Source organism: Syngnathoides biaculeatus, chromosome 12 (assembly GCF_019802595.1).
Source record: "Syngnathoides biaculeatus isolate LvHL_M chromosome 12, ASM1980259v1, whole genome shotgun sequence".
NCBI lineage: Eukaryota > Metazoa > Chordata > Actinopteri > Syngnathiformes > Syngnathidae > Syngnathoides > Syngnathoides biaculeatus.
This window is the reverse complement of record NC_084651.1, coordinates 7579940-7598201: the sequence shown is the minus strand read 5'-3', so window position 1 is coordinate 7598201 and position 18262 is coordinate 7579940. Positions and strand designations below refer to the sequence as shown.

General features: G+C 42.1%; 2 protein-coding genes across 6 annotated transcripts; one reads left to right on the top strand and one right to left on the bottom strand.

Annotated features, from left to right (window-relative positions):
• Nucleotides 1-8190: 8190 nt before the first annotated feature.
• Nucleotides 8191-9894, bottom strand: mzt1 (mitotic spindle organizing protein 1). 5 transcript variants are annotated; one of them, XR_009797339.1, is made up of 4 exons: nucleotides 9635-9894; nucleotides 9406-9551; nucleotides 9066-9181; nucleotides 8191-8342 (listed from the first exon to the last, which is right to left on the bottom strand). XR_009797339.1 is itself a non-coding variant. In XM_061836385.1 (3 exons), exons 1-3 carry the CDS (start codon nucleotides 9684-9686, stop codon nucleotides 9176-9178), a joined length of 204 nt encoding a protein of 67 aa, XP_061692369.1. In that variant the 5' UTR covers nucleotides 9687-9894; the 3' UTR covers nucleotides 8705-9175. The 5 variants fall into 5 exon arrangements, 2 of the variants coding, with proteins under 2 accessions (XP_061692369.1, XP_061692368.1); XR_009797340.1 differs by lacking the exon at nucleotides 8191-8342 and adding an exon at nucleotides 8705-8873; XR_009797338.1 differs by lacking the exon at nucleotides 8191-8342 and adding an exon at nucleotides 8705-8873 and having other exon boundaries at nucleotides 9066-9261; nucleotides 9635-9892.
• Nucleotides 9895-10004: 110 nt separating this feature from the next.
• bora (bora aurora kinase A activator) lies at nucleotides 10005-17924 on the top strand. The gene is made up of 12 exons (XM_061836381.1): nucleotides 10005-10212; nucleotides 10572-10726; nucleotides 10803-10909; nucleotides 11011-11056; nucleotides 11493-11571; nucleotides 11652-11693; nucleotides 11760-11816; nucleotides 11881-12131; nucleotides 13051-13204; nucleotides 15142-15668; nucleotides 16591-16731; nucleotides 17794-17924. The coding sequence occupies exons 2-12, from the start codon at nucleotides 10574-10576 to the stop codon at nucleotides 17812-17814; spliced, it is 1578 nt and encodes a 525-aa protein (XP_061692365.1). The 5' UTR covers nucleotides 10005-10212; nucleotides 10572-10573; the 3' UTR covers nucleotides 17815-17924.
• The last annotated feature ends 338 nt before the right edge of the window (nucleotides 17925-18262 follow it).

The following is an 18262-nucleotide window of genomic DNA, read 5'->3' as shown; positions in this document are numbered from 1 at the left end:
GGGACACGGAAGCTCTATTCAAAGAAGAAAACATCTCACAATCGAGTGAAGTGACCGGGGAAATATTACCCTATCGTTTCGAGCCATATTTAGATGATATGCGGATCACTTCTAACTAACAACAGACTCCCAGACAATATGTATGAGCTAGCCCGGCCAAAGCCGTGCCTTGCCCGCTTTGGCGGTGGCTCGTCCGAAGCCGTGCTCAGCGCCGACGGCTACATTGACACATTTAGCACCCCTTATGTGCCGGATCTTTTGTTACATTTTGAAAGGATTATGTACCCTCCCTCCAAACTATTATTTTTTAGTAGGTGTATACACACCTACCTGTCATTTGGAACGTGTGCAATCCATTTTTCATGACGAACTGGGTCTTTTTGAAAAGTATGAAGAATGAATCTATCATGAGGAAAGCTGGACCACGGCCAAGAGGGGCGTGGCCTGGCCACCGCTCCGAGCGGTTTCATCTCTGACACCGGTCACATGAGGCACTGTGATTAGACAATGTTTTCTCTCTGGTTTTTGACAGTTTGTTGAGTATGCTTTCCCGCATCCCGGGTTACTCCGCCACTGCACCGTTATAGTCCAGTCATGCTTTTGGTTATGCTCTTAAGTTGACTCATAGTTATCGGACATTGTTTCTTGTGTTTTGGATCCTGCCTTCTTGGACTGTGTTGTCGTGCATAACTTTCGTTAATAATAAAACCCACTGAACATCATGTCCTCGTCTGGGAGTCCTGCATTTGGGTCCGCCCGTGCACCGTCGGTTTGTGACAGAATCCATCCTCCCGAGTGTTTAAACAATATCCACCAATACAACGAGCCGGCATTTTGGCTAACACGAAGGAACAACGAGCTACCTTCCAGCAGGTAAAACTAGTATAAGCACACGAGACTGCTTGAATGGACATCTGGTACTAACGTCACTTCCTGTTTCTTCTCGAAAACAAATCCCTAGAGAAAATTTTCATGGCGGGAGTGACAAAAAGCCATATACATCAAAATCATGTTGATTGGTGAAAAAACGGATGGGTCCTTTCTGACATACTAAAAATCGTGCATTTCATGACAGTGGCACTTTAAACGTTTCTTTCCATCTACTACTATTCTGTCTACTTTTTGAAGGCAAATTAATGAAATGTTCCTCAATGGCCAAGACAAGTGGCCTGATCTCAACCCGATAGAGCATGCTTTTCACTTTCTGAAGACAAAAGTGAAGGCAGAACTCACACAATCAGGCAGCAACTAACGTCCTCAATTAAGCCAAATCGTAAAAAATTTGTCATTGTCCAGTAGTAGCGCATTTGCCAGCATGTTCAACAATCCAACAAACACGAGCAGCTGTTCACTTTGAGGCCGAACTGAAATTGAATTAGACCGCGTTGTTTCACTAGCTGCTTTTATTAGAAGACAATTTTACAACCAAATGTGATTCCGGCGGCTGATTATGGCGGCATATGGTGCCTACCTGTTAAACACAAAGTGCTCAATGCCATCGCAACGCCTCACTGAGCCCCCCCTCGAATAAACTAACAAGCCCAATATCGTACTCGTCATTACGTAGTTCAACATTCCAAATTGTAATCTGATATAAAAAAAAAAAGGGTGGGGGGGAAGCTGCTTTCATTATCATTGCTGAGGAAAACACAAAAGAGGGGGTGCAGCCAAGGTTGGTAATTGTTATTCAATTAAGTGATTGTGTTAATGAAACCAATTAATAGTTTAAAACAAGCCGGCAAATATATGATTACTATGCATCTGGGCAGAAGACGGCTAATTACAACTGTAAATCAATCAATCCGACATTAATCAGTTTGGAAAACCTCCAAAAACAACAAAGTCACCAAAAGACTTTAGAAGTTGTTTTATTTTTTTCTTCCCCCGAACAGATTTTGATTGCCACGCCATTATCTCGTCTAATGGCTGCTAACGATCCCTAAAAGAGTTTATGATCCAATTTCCTCGTCATGAATTTAATTGGGAGCTAAATAGTTTAATATTAAATGCTTAGAAGTGTGTCCCGTATTTAATCAAGGGTGGTATATCGGCATCAGCTGGAACAAGGTCACACAACTCCTCCGAGGGCAAACACGAGGCGCAGAGATTAAGCGTTGAGGGTTATAGAACAGTGAATAAATCAATTATTGAAGTCCCCTCGCAGTCAAGCATGTTTCTCCCCATCTTGGTTCCTGTTCATAGTCTTAGCCTGACTCTGTGGTGAGATATGCAGTATTGTCGGCTGTCCGCAAAGTCTCTTTAAAATAAAATTTAAAAATTTATCACAAAAGCAGGCGGCACGGTGGGTCAGCTGGTAAAAGCGTTGGCCTCACAGTCCTGAGGTCCTGGGTTGAATCCCGGACCCGCCTGAGTGCAGTTTGCATGTTCTCCCCGTGCCTGCATCCCAAAAACATACAACATTAATTGGACACTCTAAATTGCCCCTGGGTGTGACTGTGAGATTGGCTGGCAACCAGTTCAGGGTGTACCCCGCCTCCTGCCCGATGACAGCTGGGTTTGGCTCCTGCACTCCCCGCAACCCTCGTGAGGATAAGCGGCTCAGAAACTGGATGGATGAATGAGTATGCTGACAGATAGACTAATACATTTAAAATAATACGTTAAATTTCTCCAGCTCTCACTGGAGCGATTCTCAGAGTGAAGCGACTGGGATGAGAATCAGCACCTCCAAATCCGAGACTATGGTCCTCGGTGGTGTGCCCTCTCCAGGTCGGGGATGAGTTCCTCCCCCAAGTGGAAGAGTTCAAGTATCTTGGGGTCTTGTTCACGAGTGAGGGAAGAATGGAGTGGGAGATCGACAGACAGATCAGTGCAGCGTCTACGGCGATCCAGATTTTGTATCGGTCCGGTGTGGTAAAGAGGGAGCTGAGTCCAAAGGCGAAGCTCTCAATTTACCGGTCGATCTATGTTCCTACCCTCACCTATACTCCCGGACGCATCCCTGGTGAGCTGAAAGAGAGCCCAAGGACGACCCAGGACACGGTGGAGAGACTATGCCTCCCGGCTGGCTTGGGAACGCCTCGGGATCCCTCCGGAAGAGCTGGAAGAAGTGGCTGGGGAAAGGGAAGTCTGGGTAACCCTGCTGAAGCTACTTCCCCCACGACCCGACCCGGAAAAGCGGTAGATAACGGATGGATGGAAATATCTGACATGTTTTTTGTTTTGGATGAAGAAAAATAAAATAGTCACTTTTTGTTTTTTTGATTGCCATTTGAAAGTGGAAGATGAACAATTTACTCCCTATTCCCACATTCACAACACCAACTGAGCGAAGACATTAATGAGAAAAAAAATACGAACGCTAACACAAAGGTGCATCAAACACGGAGAGAGGCTTTCTCTTTAATTGATCATCCAACGATTACCCAAAGTGGACTGCAATCGCATCAAAACAACAGCATACAAAGGCTACATTATTACTGTATATTTTAAATTGGTCAGCCTCGCACTTCCTTCTTCATTTCTCACTCAGAAGTTGAGCATAAACAGTCGTTGTTTTTCCACTGTCCGTAATTTGGGTTTTTCGCATACAAGGAGCCACTAATCAGTCTAATTATTTCTTGTACCATCCACTTCCCGCACCAGGACCATTTACGGCACCGCGAGGGTCCTGCGGTTTTAAATGAGAATGCCCTCGTTTATTAAGAAAAAATAATAACGTACGGGCCACGGGTAATTATCAGACATACAAACACCTTTAGAAGTTTGGGATGCGAGGGCCCCGCTTGAAGTTGCTGCAGTCATGTGACCTGACCACTGCCCTAGTTGAGCAGCCCCCCTTTAGATGTTTATGCATGTATGGCCGCTAATCTATCCAGTCAGGACTGTGGGATTTGGGAATATTTTTGTTTTACGGCAGATCAAAGTGTTTGGCGGGGATCAGGAGGAATACATCAAACACGGGAGACTCCCACGCCCACACTCGCCAATCAAGCAAGTATTTTTTGCTTTGTGGAAAAAAAAAGAAGAATTTATACTGTGGGCCTTTATCCACCTATCGCACCCCCCCCCCCCACACACACACACCCCGTCCCTGCCTTTCCCTATGTGGAAGCCAGGGGGTGCTTAGAACTTTGGGGCATCACATCTGAATGCCTCACTCATGCTCACTGGTATAGTCACCAAGAAGTAACCAAGTACAACCACTTATGGGGAAATTCCGGTGGTTTGGAGTAACAATGTATCCAATTGGTCATGTAACATGTACTCGATTTTGACAATGTGATGTTAAATCCTCTCTCATTTAATTGTGTTTTGAGAAGATTTTTTTAATCGACAATTACGAATTTTCAAGGGGCCCTGCCATTTTCGTGAGTCACATGACCTACGTACGCGGATGTGATGTGTACCGTGCCGCAACAAAGGCTAGATTACACGGGACACAGTTATGCCCAGCGCTGATTTCTTGGATTTATCCTCATCTGATGAAGAAATAGCAGTATCGGTTGATCGGGAAGACGGAGGAATACTTATATACAAGCTGTGAGCGGCACAGCTTCGTCTTGGGGGAGCCGGGAGCTTGCTGCCCGGTGAGCGAGCTCCAGGGCTCGGGGAGGGATCTTTCGGCTCAGACGCTCGGTTGATTGGGAAGACGGAGCAGTGCTCACGGCTGTGTATGGAAGTATTCCTCAGTCTTCCCGATCAACCGAGCCGCCAAGCCGCTCACGGGTGCGTATGGAAGTATTCCTCCGTCTTCCCGATCAACCGATACTGCTTTTTCTTCATCAGATGAGGATAAATCCGAGAAATCAGCACCGGGCATAAATGGTGTCCCATGTAATCGAGCCTTTGTTGCGGCACAGTACACGTCACATCTGCGCACGTAGGTCATGTGACTTGTGAAAATGGCAACGCCCCTGAAAATTCATAATTGATAAAAATCTTCTCAAAACACTATTCAATGAGAGAGGATTTAACATCACATTGTCAAAATAGAGTAGATATTGCATGACTGATTGGATACATTCTTAATGCAAACCAGTGGATTTCCCCTTTAAATACTGTACCTGAATCGATGCAGTACTTCGGGTACAGCAGAAACCTGACTTACATGTTCTCCAATTTTTCTGGTAAGGTGCAGTCACTTGGTTGATTGATTTCTTTACAGTATTTTGCTTTGTGTCGTCTGTCAAAATGTAAGATTCATGTGAGCTTTAAATATGTTGCATCTTGAGTGAATAAAAAAAAATGGGGGCCATTTAATGAACAGTATAAACAGTCAAACACGCAAATGCAAAATCAGAAGACTCGCAAGGAGCGACAGTGAGTCAAAAGTTGAAGACTACGCCCCTGAAAGCATCGCATACAATGTTGTGACTTGACTTTTTCCAACATATGGTACTTTATAAAACCAGTATATATTTCTTTACATTTTCTTTTGTTATTCTTTGTTATGGGGGAACAGTGGAGGAACTGGTTAGAGTGTCGGCCTCATAGTTCTGAGGAACGAGGTTCAAATCCTGGCCCACCCCTGTGGAGTTTGCATGTTGTCCCCGTGCCTGCGTGGGTTTTCTCCTGGGACCTCTGGTTTCCTCCCACATCCTATAATCATGCATTCATTGGAGTCTCTAAATTGCCATTAGGTGAGAGTGTTTTTTTTCGTTTTGTTTCTATGTGCGCTGCGATTGGCTGGCGACCAGTTCAAGGTGTATTCCGAATTCGCTAAAATAGCCGGGATAGGCTCCAGCACTCCTGCGACCCTTGTGAGGATAAGCGGCTCAGAAAATGGATGGATGGATGTTGCAAAAATATAGTGTTAGATTTTTTTATTTATTATTATTTTCATCATTATTATTATTGTGTATTTTTTAGGCTTCAAACGCATTATTTATTTTTCCATTAATTGTAATGGGAAATATCCATCCAGATTTTGAACAAATCACTTCTGGAACAGATTTCGGTTGAGAACCGAGGTTCTATTATATATATATTTGAACCTTTTAGGAGCCAACTACATTACAATTGAAAAATCTCACAACACACCAACAAACAAAAATGTCACAAAAAGTAGACACATTGATTGCTGTATGTACTTCCTACCATCAAACAGAAGACCATTAATTTGTGTTTGTAATCTGTCACTATGCCTCACTGTCATAAATAAATGAAAAAAAGATACATCATTCATTACAAATATATCATTTTGAACAATTAAGTGCAGACGTATATACAGTAGAGGTCATTTAAATAGATTCATTCTTCCATTTTGTGATCAGATTAGTGATTGGTTACCGTCTTTTAAACTCCCTGATCGTTCCCAAAAATCCTGATCGTGTAAAGCCTACATATTACCCATCCAGGGCCTTATGCACCAGAATTATTTGACGTCGCCTCTGAGTATGATTTACAGTGAATATTTTTTTCTTGTGCCTGCATAAAACCCAACAATTAACCATCTAATATGAAAAAACATGCATATACAGATAAGGTGTACTTTTTCGGTTACTGTCATTAGCAAGACTTTCTTCATAGAGCAGTTATGAAAATGGGTTTATATATTACGGGCAGTGAAAATTCATAAAAAAAAAAAAAAACTTAATTACATTTCAGCTGATATTGGTTTAGTTTAAGGAGTTGGATTAGTACTTTTACCGTTCTTTTTCTTTAAAAAAAAAATGCAAGTAAAGTATCTGTACTTCTACTTGTTCGCCCGTCTGCTTCAGACAAGTTAAAAATGACCTTCCTATTGTGGAAAAGAGAGAGAAATGTGTTAACAGATCAAAAAAAAAATGGAGCAAGCGGAGAGTTCAAACCGCTGGCCTGTCAGTCAAGGTGGAAAATGCTTACGCCGACACCCTTGAGCTCACACGCCGCCTTCCTCTGAGGGGCGTTATTGTCAGATGGCTTAAGGGTAGGAAGAGTCGAGGGTGGGGTGAACCCTCATTTGTCGACATCTTGAAGCAGCGGTGGCAAATCAACGTGCCTGCACGCAAGTGGACCGCACCATATACAAACACGCGCGCACACACACAAGACCACAGATGAGAGGTTGCGTCAAGCCTGAATATTGGCCTGTGGAGGAAAGTTGTGTGCTTTCAGCATGTTTTCTCGAGGATGAATAGAGGTATTTTGCAGACAGTGAAGAAAACAATACGCTGCGCGCTTTGGTACTTGATGTAAGCTTGATCATCTTCACCGCATAGCTGGATGGGGGGAGAGGGGTAAGAATATAGCACAAGTACAGTGGTCGTTTATGGTATGTGGAATATGTGCAGCTACACAGTAAAAAGTCTTTCTGGGGAGGAGTGCGACATGCCCTCCAGATTAAAAAAATGCAATGTGAAAGCCATCTATCCATCCATTTTCTTTGCCGCTTATCCTCACGAGGAGTGCTGGAGCCTATCCCAGCTGTCAACAGGGCAGGAGGCAGGGTACAACCCTGAACCGGTTGCCAGTCAATCGCACGGCACATACAGACAAACAGCCGCGCTCACAATCACACCTAGAGGCAATTTAGAGTGTCCAATTAATGTTGCATGTTTTTGGAATGAGGGAGGAAACCGGAGTGCCCGGAGGAAACCCACGCAGAAACGGGGAGAACATGCAAACTCCACACAGGCGGGGCCGGGATCAAACCCGGGAGCTCAGAACTGTGAGGCCAACGCTGGTTTTCCAAATATTGCTGTTTGGTTACACAAAAATGCTAATAATAGCTCAATGTTATCATTTATGACATGACAATTATACATTTTGGGACAAACTTTAACAAAAATCGTGGACGTTGATACACAATTTGCCTCCGCGGCCCACATAAAATAATGCGATGGGCTGGATCTGGCCCCTGGGCCTTCAGTTTGACACCTGTGTTCTACATCATTGATGTTCGTATGGAGAGGGTTAGGGTTAGGGTTAGGGTAGGGTTTTGAGCACCAAGAAGAGATGCTGGCTCTGTGTGGTTCAGGATGAATTTGAAACCAGATGCGGTGGTATCGCAAAATAAGATTTTATTGCAATAGCGCAATCGTAAAAGAGCAAATTTGTCTTTGCTTGATTTGCACATTACGTGCCATCTCTCAACCTCCGTCTCTCCCATTGTGACTTTTTTTTTTAAAATAACAATCAGATATTTACAGTGCTATGTCAAAAGACATACAAAAAACCCATATATATATATATATATATATATATATATATATATATATAGTATTATATAAAAATGAACTACCTTTTAGATTCAGATATGGACTGCACAAGGGTGATGCGGAGTAAATGTTTTCCCGGAGTCGATCAATGAGGCGAATTATGACATCAAAGCCAATCGATCAGGCCGATCAAATCGGTGTGAAGTTTAGTGTACAGCCGAGGTGGGGAACCTACATCAGCTTCAGAGAGAGGAACAGTTATAAAAAGTCATTAAAATGCTCATAATGTATAATCATGAGCATGGCTTTTTTTCATATATTTTATATGTCCCTCTGAGGACTTCATAAAAATTCAAATGGCCACTCGTAGGTAAAAAGATATACCAAGCATTAAGAAGTGGCCATTAAGCAATGTGCTACACAGTATTTTTGATACTCTTTAGTATGACGAGTCGATATTTCTGACCAAATGTACTTTCAAAATAAAGTCCCTATCATATTTTTTTGGTGCACTAAGGATGAACAGTATGAAATGTATCAGGTCATTATTACTGTTGTCCAAAGTCAATTCTCAGAATATGGGCTTTAGTATCAGACTCAACTGTTTTATGAAATGTTTTATTCAAGATTGTTTTTTTTTTTAAATGCATTTAACTATTGCAACATGAAAAAACTTTGCAGTTTTCCATCTGTGTAATACTTAAAATGATTTGTAAACACTACAGATGTTTCACTTTTAATCTCTACACGTGGTTGTTGTCCATTTTGAACCTGAACATAAAAAAAAATGCAATTACTGTACAAAAAAAGTGTTACAGCACCATCTAGTGGCTTTTGATTGTTCTTTAGAGTTAGACATGATGGAGGTTTACAAACTTTATAAAAAAAATCCAAAAGGAAATTTTTCCAACATTTAAAACGAAACAAAAAATGGATTATAACAAATGTCATGTGTTTGCTTACATCAAGCTGATAGTGCTCTTAAGGGAAAAACATCCAGATTGATTGACATCTGCATCCAAAGCCAGGACAGGTGGAAGAGCGTGAGGACAAAATGGCTGCAGTTTCCATGGTTAGGGCTAAAAAACAAACAAACACGTGAATTCCAGTTAAAACCACCCAAGTGAAGGGTTCATCCATTTGTGCAGTTCTCAGGTGCCTGTAAAACAAAATAAACAATGTTAGCTCACCACAGTGGCACTTCATCATACATCAATGAGTACATGGGTGTCCTCTCTTTAGTTTGATAAACTGCAAAGACGTTGACAGAATACAACGGACTTCAGATGACATATTTGAGTACCTTGAGGGTCTCGGAGGCTTTCCTCAGCTCCTTGATGACAGACGACAGCGCTTCTGGGTTTATGCCCTGCTCGCACAATCTCACACAAATGGACAAAGTCTCCATGTCTAAACCAGTGTTGAGCAACCTGGAGATCTCCAGTAACACTGGCATAAGAATACAATGAAATCAGACGTTATAATCCCAAGAAAAATGCATGGTAATAAAGTCACTAAAATGCCACTATTACCGTCCATAGTCTCCCGGACTGCGTTCAGGTTCGCGCTGGATGCACTTGCCATGGCCTTCAATGGATACTAACTTACTAGTTAGAGATAACGACGCGTTTATACAAAACCCAACACAACATTAATAATTTAACCAACTGTGCATAAATGACTTGGGCATTTTTCTGGTCATTTTATGTAGGCTGTAAGACACAATTGTCCCGTGAAAATGTCCACTACGACGCAATATTTTCCACTCGCGCGTTTTAGCCTGCTATTGTTAGCTAGGCTAAGCCGGAAAGGGAGATGACGACATAAAATCACTGATTGGTTGCAGCGGACTTCCGGGAATGTTTCTATTGGCCGGCGGGACGCGAGGGCGAAATTGAAATAAAAGTCCAAAAGCGCCTCACGAGTAAGGACGCTTCGTTTCTAATTGCTTTTATTCTCTGCTGGCTTTTGCACGGAATGTGGAGTGAAAGTATCGTATCAGTTATCTAATGTGATAATCACGTAAATTATACATATACTCGACATCACATTGCTCTGAGGATAAGAACGAAGGGAATCGTCTTTCTGGAACGAAAAGCAGGAAACTAAGGTAACGTAAAACGCGATGTCGTCTTGTCGGACAGTTTTTCTCAAATGTTTCAGAGTCAAATCAGATAGCACATAGTGACATAATAACAATGTGGTTGGTAGGGCATTTATTTCAGAATCACTTTTATTTGGGAAGTCTGTCGGAAATACTTTGTTCGACCTTTCACTACCATACATCGCTTACCTGTACAAATATATAATATAATATTGAATCAAAATCATTTTCGGACTAATTATATTTATCTGGAACATTTCCCGTGGGGAGTGATTATCTCGTAGAGCACACGAATATGCTGTGGCATACTTTCTGGGATCACCTTTTTGCTGATCAAAATATTTGGTTGTGGTTGTGACTTTTAGAGATGGGGGACAACATGGAGCCACACGTCACTCCAGAAACACCGGGGAAGCTATCAGTAAGGAATCCATTTGAGAGTCCCAACGACTACCACCACCTCCGTGAGCCCCTCGTCCCTAGTCCGTCTGTTTTCAAGTTATCACAAGATGCAAGTCGCGTAAGTCCTACCCTCGCATTAAATGACAATTGCTGCATCATAATGTGTCTGTAAGCGTCGATCCACTTTTGCACAGGCTCCCCCCGGTTTCAACTGGTCAATCGACGATATGGCCAGTCTTCTCCCAGTGCACATAGATCAAGAGGAGATCCAGCGACAGTCATTTTACCTCAGCCAGACAAGGTACCGAAATGAAATGCTGCAATCCAAGTGGATGAAATTCTTCTGGATAGGGTAACAAGTTGGCTTTATTTGTGTGTCTTTTTGTTTCTTGAAATCTCAAGGACAGACTTCGACATTGAAGAAAAGCGTCAGAATGCCATCGAGCAAGTATGTTGTGATGCAAGAAGAGACTATTTATACATTTTGCACCCCTTTTGACACTATATGCTACATATCAATGCTGCTGCATGCGCGCTACAAATCCTATTAAAGCTATTGGTAGTCATAATGTCCAGCCATCTACTTTTATATGCCCCTTATCCTGTTAAGGATTGTGGCGAGCTGGAGCCTGTCCCAGATGATTTCAGGCAATAGGCAGACTACACCCCGGATTGGTCATCAGTCAATCACGGGGCACATAAACAGACAAGCATTCACAGTCGCATTCATACCCACACTCAGTTTGTACCCCTCCTTTTGCTCAAAGATAGTTGGGATTGGCTCCAGCACGCAGTGGACCTTAGTGAGGATAAGCGGAACGGAAGATTAATGAGTATAGATGTGCGACATGCAAATAATGTGTATTGTTTGTGTCACCGTCCAGTTTTTTACCAAGGGAGCAATTGTGCCCTCTCCGTGGTCTGTGTCAGACACCCATAAAACCCCTCACACGTCTAAAACAGGTTCGCTTCCTTGAAATATTGTTTTCCCGAAATATCTGGATTTAAAAGTTCCGTTTTAGCGTATCATTTTTGCATTTCAGGATCTCTATCGCCGATGATGGAGGAGCAGGAAAGAAAAACAGGTCCGTGCTTTTTCATTAAGTTAAAAACTTTTGTCCTCCGTGTTAATGAATTAGTTTGTGTTGCAGTTGCCTGTCAGACAACTCTGTCGTTGCCGTTGGGGTTTGATTTGGAGAGACTTCTGGGTAAGCCGATAATAGCCACGGTCCGGTTCTCCTCCGCTGCCATCTCACGGTGATGCGCTCCTAGGGGAGTATTACCGCAGTGAGGAAGTGGCCAGCGATGCCTCTCAGGAGAGCCTCAGCTCTTACTCTTTGAGGCGCAAACTCTTCTTGGATGGCCGAGGAAGCTCCAGTGGCTCAGACAGCTCCAGTCCCCCGAGCCCAACGAGAAGGCAATCCCAGGAAGAGAGGCTGTTGTTGACCCAGAATTTTGTAACGCAGTCTGCCATCTCTTCATCTCCTTTGTCCTGCAGTGTGTCTGCTTCAACTCCATCTACGGTGGGTCCAAAACACAAATACAATAATACCGTAACTTACGGAGTGCCTCATCTTACAGGTTTTTTGACTCACAAGATCTCACTGTCAATTTTATTTTCATTTTTTGGGGGGTTTTACGATCGAGCTTCAGATATACCGCCACTGAAGTGAGTTGAAGGGGAAAAGTTAAGGAATTAGTTTGGGCACAGAGATCTGCAGACAGATAAACACACACATACAGTGATGCCTCGGTTCTGGTTCCAGAAAACGGTTCGAGAAGTGATTTTGTTCAAAAACCGAATCGATGTTTCCCATTACAATGAATGGAAAAAGAAATAATGCGTTCCAAGCTTTAAAAAAAATTAGGCTTTTGAAAGCATTTTTTTTTTTTTTAGCTTTTCCTGATTATGAACTGCATAGTGGAAATACATGTATAATTTAAATAGTTAATATAATAAAATAATGCAAGAAATGTATTTATTTTTGGCTTAAAATGTATGCATTTGCGGGTTTTGTCGGGGCCATTCGGGTACTGATTTTCGTTCGAAAACGCAAGCAAAAAAAAAAATCTCAAAATTTTTGTTTGAAAACGGGGACGTTCAAGAACCGAAGCTTTACTGTACTAAATAAGACAAATCCCAAGGAGCTGCTGTAGGCCACAACTCATGTTCAAACATTTACACACAAACTGACACTCAACTACAACCTCTGCTGTTACTCACAAGGCCCTGCTGCTTGTTGTAAAGGCACAAATCCAGCACATGAAAAGTACAATATGTTTAGTGATTGCATTTTATGTCCTCTTTTTCTTTACATTGTTTTTATAGTTTTTTTTTTAACTGAATAAAAATATGATTTGTTAATATGAGATTGAGTTACGATCAGTGGACTGCTGTAACTCAAACATTCAAACGACCTCATTTTCTGTCCTGCTCTACAGGGTCAGTTCTCGTCCAGTCCGATCCAGAACGGCCGCCTCCAGGACTGCAGAGATGCCAGCCCTCTCTTCCCCGATAGGTCATCGCCCGCTAGCTCAGCCTCTCCCACCATTTCACCCATCGTTGTATGTACGCTGCGCACACCCACAGGCTCCGGTATGCTACTTCTATCCAATTCAGTTTGTTCATAAATAGTGTTTAAAATCACAGGCGTTAACCAAAGTGATGTACATCAGCAGATATAAAATATCGCATACCGTACCACCAATTACATAAAACAAATGCAGGACTTAACATATAGGTTTTGAAATTGTTCATATATATATATATATAAGAGTGAGAGCTGGTCTAAGATCATTCTAGTTTGGGGGCTGCGGCAGCAAAAGGTCTGTCCCTCCGTTGTTTGACCTTGGGTGGGGGGGACAAGGAACCATAATAGACTGACTTTATTCAAGAACTGTCTATCCATTTTCCTCCTCTTGGTTCATCCCAGTTGACTTTGGGCAAGAGGTGACATACACCCTAGAGCAGGGGTGCTCAATGCGCCGATCGCCAGACAGTCTTTGTCGATCGCGGGACAGCGTGCCAAAAAAAAAAAAAAAGACGTCAGCCAATATTCCCTCTAAACCACGCATGTGCGCAATTGTGAACCGCTGATGCAATCTCTTTGCAGATATTCTGCGTTACACGCAAAAAAAATAATCCAATGCAAACTGAAAGTATAACGTAGAGCTATTCAGTTTTTGGCATTTTGCAATGTGATTCAATGAGTGAGGAGGGATGACTGGTTGTTACATCCAATGGCACAATTCACATACGTACTGTAAAAACATGAAAAGAAGCCACTGGTTTCTTTTAGGCGGCACATGGAACTTTCTTCAACAACGACCGCTGCTGCGCCACACTCTCTTTTTTCCTAGTTTACCTTACACCCGTCCCCCGATCTCAGGTCTTAAAGACATACACTCATAATTACAAATGTTACAGTACTTACGCAGCCCATCAATGTGTTTTATAATGACAACGTCCACCACCTCTGCTTTAGTTAGCAACAAAGTGTGGGCAATGTAGAGCAAAGACGACCTAGACATGCTGCTTATGCTTACTTTCAATATTAATGGAGAAATGCTGTTGTTTTAAGATGCAATGACTGTCGGAGTATGTGAATAATTGAAGAAAAAGTGGTTAAACTGGACGAGATTTTCTCTTTTCCGAGTGGGAAAGTTTTGGTCTGAAGCCAAAGTAGAACGTGCAGGATGAGATGGTGTGTCATTTTAAAATTCCATCTTGGCACAGCCTGATCTAGGATGAAAGGACAGACAATACAGTGCACAAAAAGCTAATTCTGTTTTTTAAATATATATTAATAATATTAATCTTAAAACGGTTTGGGAGCGTCATCATCATCTTAATCATCTACCCCACTCCCAACCCCATCGTCGGTAGCTTGCGAGAGGCTGGCTGCTTGAAAAGTAGATCTTGGGGTAAAAAAAAGTCTGCGCACCCCTGCCCTAGAGGACACATAGCGACAACCAAATGCACTGAACATGTGGTGTTCAGCTCCTTGTTGGAGATTAGAATTTGTGCAAAATATACTGCAACATTTAATAGTTGGAAATGTGTATTCATTTCAAAGCAATTGTGAAGGTAAATTTGGATATTAGTTCACAGGCACATTTTCTTAAATTGTTGCCTGTGCTGCGGAACCACTTTTGGGCTGGCTTTTGGCTCTTGGTTAACCATCATGACTATGAACGACTATTGTACTGTATTGGGCATTTTTTTTAAAAATCCAAATACATTTTTTAATATTTTGTAATCATTCGTCAAACTGAATTGTTTCATTGATGTACTCTAAATTATATAAAATGTACTTTTTTATTGTTGGTTGAGTCATTATAATGAAATTGTTTATAAATGATCAAAAATGAAGATGGATTATTCAAACCAACTATTTTACATGCACATATTGACATTTAGTTTTACATAATGAGATTAAATCTGATTCTGATAATCTGCAAATGACCAAATTAGTCCCTCAAGCACAAAAATTCTCCCACCCCGGTGACACGTTTATTTCTGATCCTCCTCAGCCGAGTGGAAGCGACCTTGCAGTTTGACTCCCCTCAGCGTGCCCCCGGAGACGGATGTCCGGTCCTTTACCATGAGTCCGGATGTGGAGGGCTGCTCTCCCATCCGCACTTGTTCTCCGCACCAGCACCAACCCAGAGCCAAACCCAGACCTCGATTCCGTTGCTGCACGTCGCCGCCGCTCATCTCATCGGTCCTCAACCCCAGGCTGCCAGACCCCCAGGAGGACGAGTTCTCGCCGCCCGTCCACTCGATGGAGGCGGACAGGTCCTCCCCTGTGGCTCAGGACAGTCCTGCTCCTGACGTTGAGAGGTCGGGGTTCACGGAGCAAGTGAAGATGGAGAACGATCAGGAATCAAGGATGGATGGAAAACTGGAGGAGGAGGAAGATGAGGAGGGAGACAACAGAGGTCTTCCCGAACGGCTGACCAGCTCTCGTATGGGCAACGTGTCGGCCATGGAAAGCTCTCAAATGTTTGTCTCTCTTTTGGGGGAGCGCAGCAGTATACACTGTGATTCCAGTATGCAGGTTTGGAACTTTTTTTATTTGCTTTTTTTATTGTCATTTTTGGGGTGGAGGTACTGGAGGTAAAAACTTGACTAACTTTTTGAGACATAGTACATGGTACTTACACAAAAGTATGGAATTGGTTACGATACATTTTCAGGCCTGGAAAAGTGTAGGAAATGCAAACATTTTGTAAAACATTAAATCTTTTGGGGGTTTCGTCTTAATTTAATGTCACGCGATATTACCTACCTAGTTTTCTGGAATTATTCGCTGACAGAATGGCACACATATACTGAACAGTGAAAACAAATGATTGATTGGATGGATTGATTGGTACAATATACACATCTAAATACAGTATTTTCCGCATTATAAGGCGCAGCTTCAATGAATGGCCTATTTCAAAACTTTTTTCATATAAAAGGCGCGTGGAATAGACGCTACAGTAGAGGCTGGGGTTATGTTATGCATCCTCCAGATGGCGCTGTACTAAAGGCTCAATATTGATCCATATATAAGGCACACCCGGCTTTCGAGAAAATTTAAGGCTTTTAGGTGTGCCCTATAGTGCGGAAAATACGGTACTCAAATTGGTTTAAAAAAAGTGAAGTTTCAGATTTTTTTTGGAACTGGGAAGTTTGGGATTGGGGGTCTGGAAAAAGTGGTATTTGGTTGGAGGGGGGTAAAAATGTACATTTTCTTTTTCTTTCTTGCAGCAGTAATAAAATTTTAAATATATTTGGGGTTAATCAGAGCTGCTCTAAATTGCTGGAAGTGTGTCCTGAAAAAGATTGAAAAAAACTGTATGTAACCTGTCTTGTCATCACCTGGGGTAGGCTCCAATTGATCAATTACTTTGAAAATTTATGTTATGTTCAAACTTTTCTGAAATCAATGTTGGGGTAACAGCCGAACATTTGGGTTATGTGGCCTCGTGCAGGTGGACAGCGGGTACCAAACGACCTCAATGGGGGCAGGCAGTCTGATCGACGGCGTCGGCTCTGACAATAACGCCAAAGAATCCTTCGGCGGCAACCTTGGGGAAGATACCTTCCACCACAACAAACCCTCAAAAGTAAAGGTACTACCAAAACACTTGGTTGCTACACTAGAGAAACCCTCACTGTAAGTCTATACAGTGCCTCATTTACTGACTTTTACTTGCTAATGAGTAATCTAAACGTTTGAGCATGTTCAGGGTCATAGTTCCTGTTTGATTACCGTACTTCCCGGCCTACGGAGCGCACCTGGTTATAAGCCTCACCCAGTACATTTGTAAAGGAAATACCATTTGGTACATGCATACACCGCAGCCGTTTAAAAGCCGCAAGTGCCCACATTGAAACACGAGATATTTACAAAGAAAGACAGTACACAGAGTTTAATGCTAACAATAGCGCCATGGTAACAGGGCCGGTTTAAAAAAAAAAAAAAAAAAACATACGGGCAAAATCACTGCAACACGGCAATAACACACAAGCACAGCGCTAACAGGGCCGGACCGGTAAAAGTCACTTCCTCGGCACATATATTCCAACGGTCTCACTTACCTTTTCCGCTCGAGTACCCCTTTGCGGCCGTTAGAAAAAAAAAAAATGCACACATTAGCCGCACCACCCCATAAATCACAGGGTTGAAAGCGTGTGAGGGGGGAAAAATTGCAGTTTATAGGCCGGAAATTACGGTTTATCAAAGAATGATTAAGTCAGACAAAAGCGTCTGCCCAGGATGAGAGAAAATGATGATAGTTAGCGCACACGCCATGTTTCGTGACGAACTGATGTGATGTCACTTGAAAACTTATCATTAAAAAAAAATGACAATGTTACCATGGATAAAGAATGTTCTTCTGAATAACCAGTGTACGAAACCTAACCCTAATTCTCGCACACAGGCAACTGAAAAATTATTCACACACATTACTAAAAAATTAATGAGACAGATTGAGCCTGGCACACTTTGGCTCTCATTTGCAGCACAAGTGCTACAGAATGATGGATTTAAAGCCTGTGGGTGGGGTGAAGCCAAACTAACCATTTTGTTATTATATAGCATTGAATGTACATGTATCAGCTCTTCACTTATTGTGGGTGCGTCTGGAATTTTGAAACCCTAAACTTCTGCCAACTTTGTCCTTTTCCAGGTGTGGTATCCCCATCACTGAACTGTTTCACGCATCGAAAAGGGACAACTACTTCTCGCAGATGTATTTTATTTTATTTTTTTTTGTTAAGATCATAGTATTTTTTTTTTTTTTTTAGGGGGCATTAAATGAAGTTGTCAGTTATCACAGATCGGTGCTGGCACATCAGAGGAAGGTAGCAGACGAGTGAAGCTGCAATTTTTTTTTTTATGCTGATACAATCAGATTTGTACTCTTACATTCGTTATTACAATTATTTTTATACAGTATTTATTTTTTTCCTCAGATTATTTTTTTTTTTAAGTATGCCATTCATTGGACATTTAATGATCACTGAAACTGCCTTGACTAATGACTGTTGGTCTTAAGTGTATTGTTTGTGTGATCCTGAATGTTTTTGCTTATGATTGACGTCACAAAAATCATGGCTACAGTTCTCCATATGCTGGTGGTTCGGTTCTTGTCACAT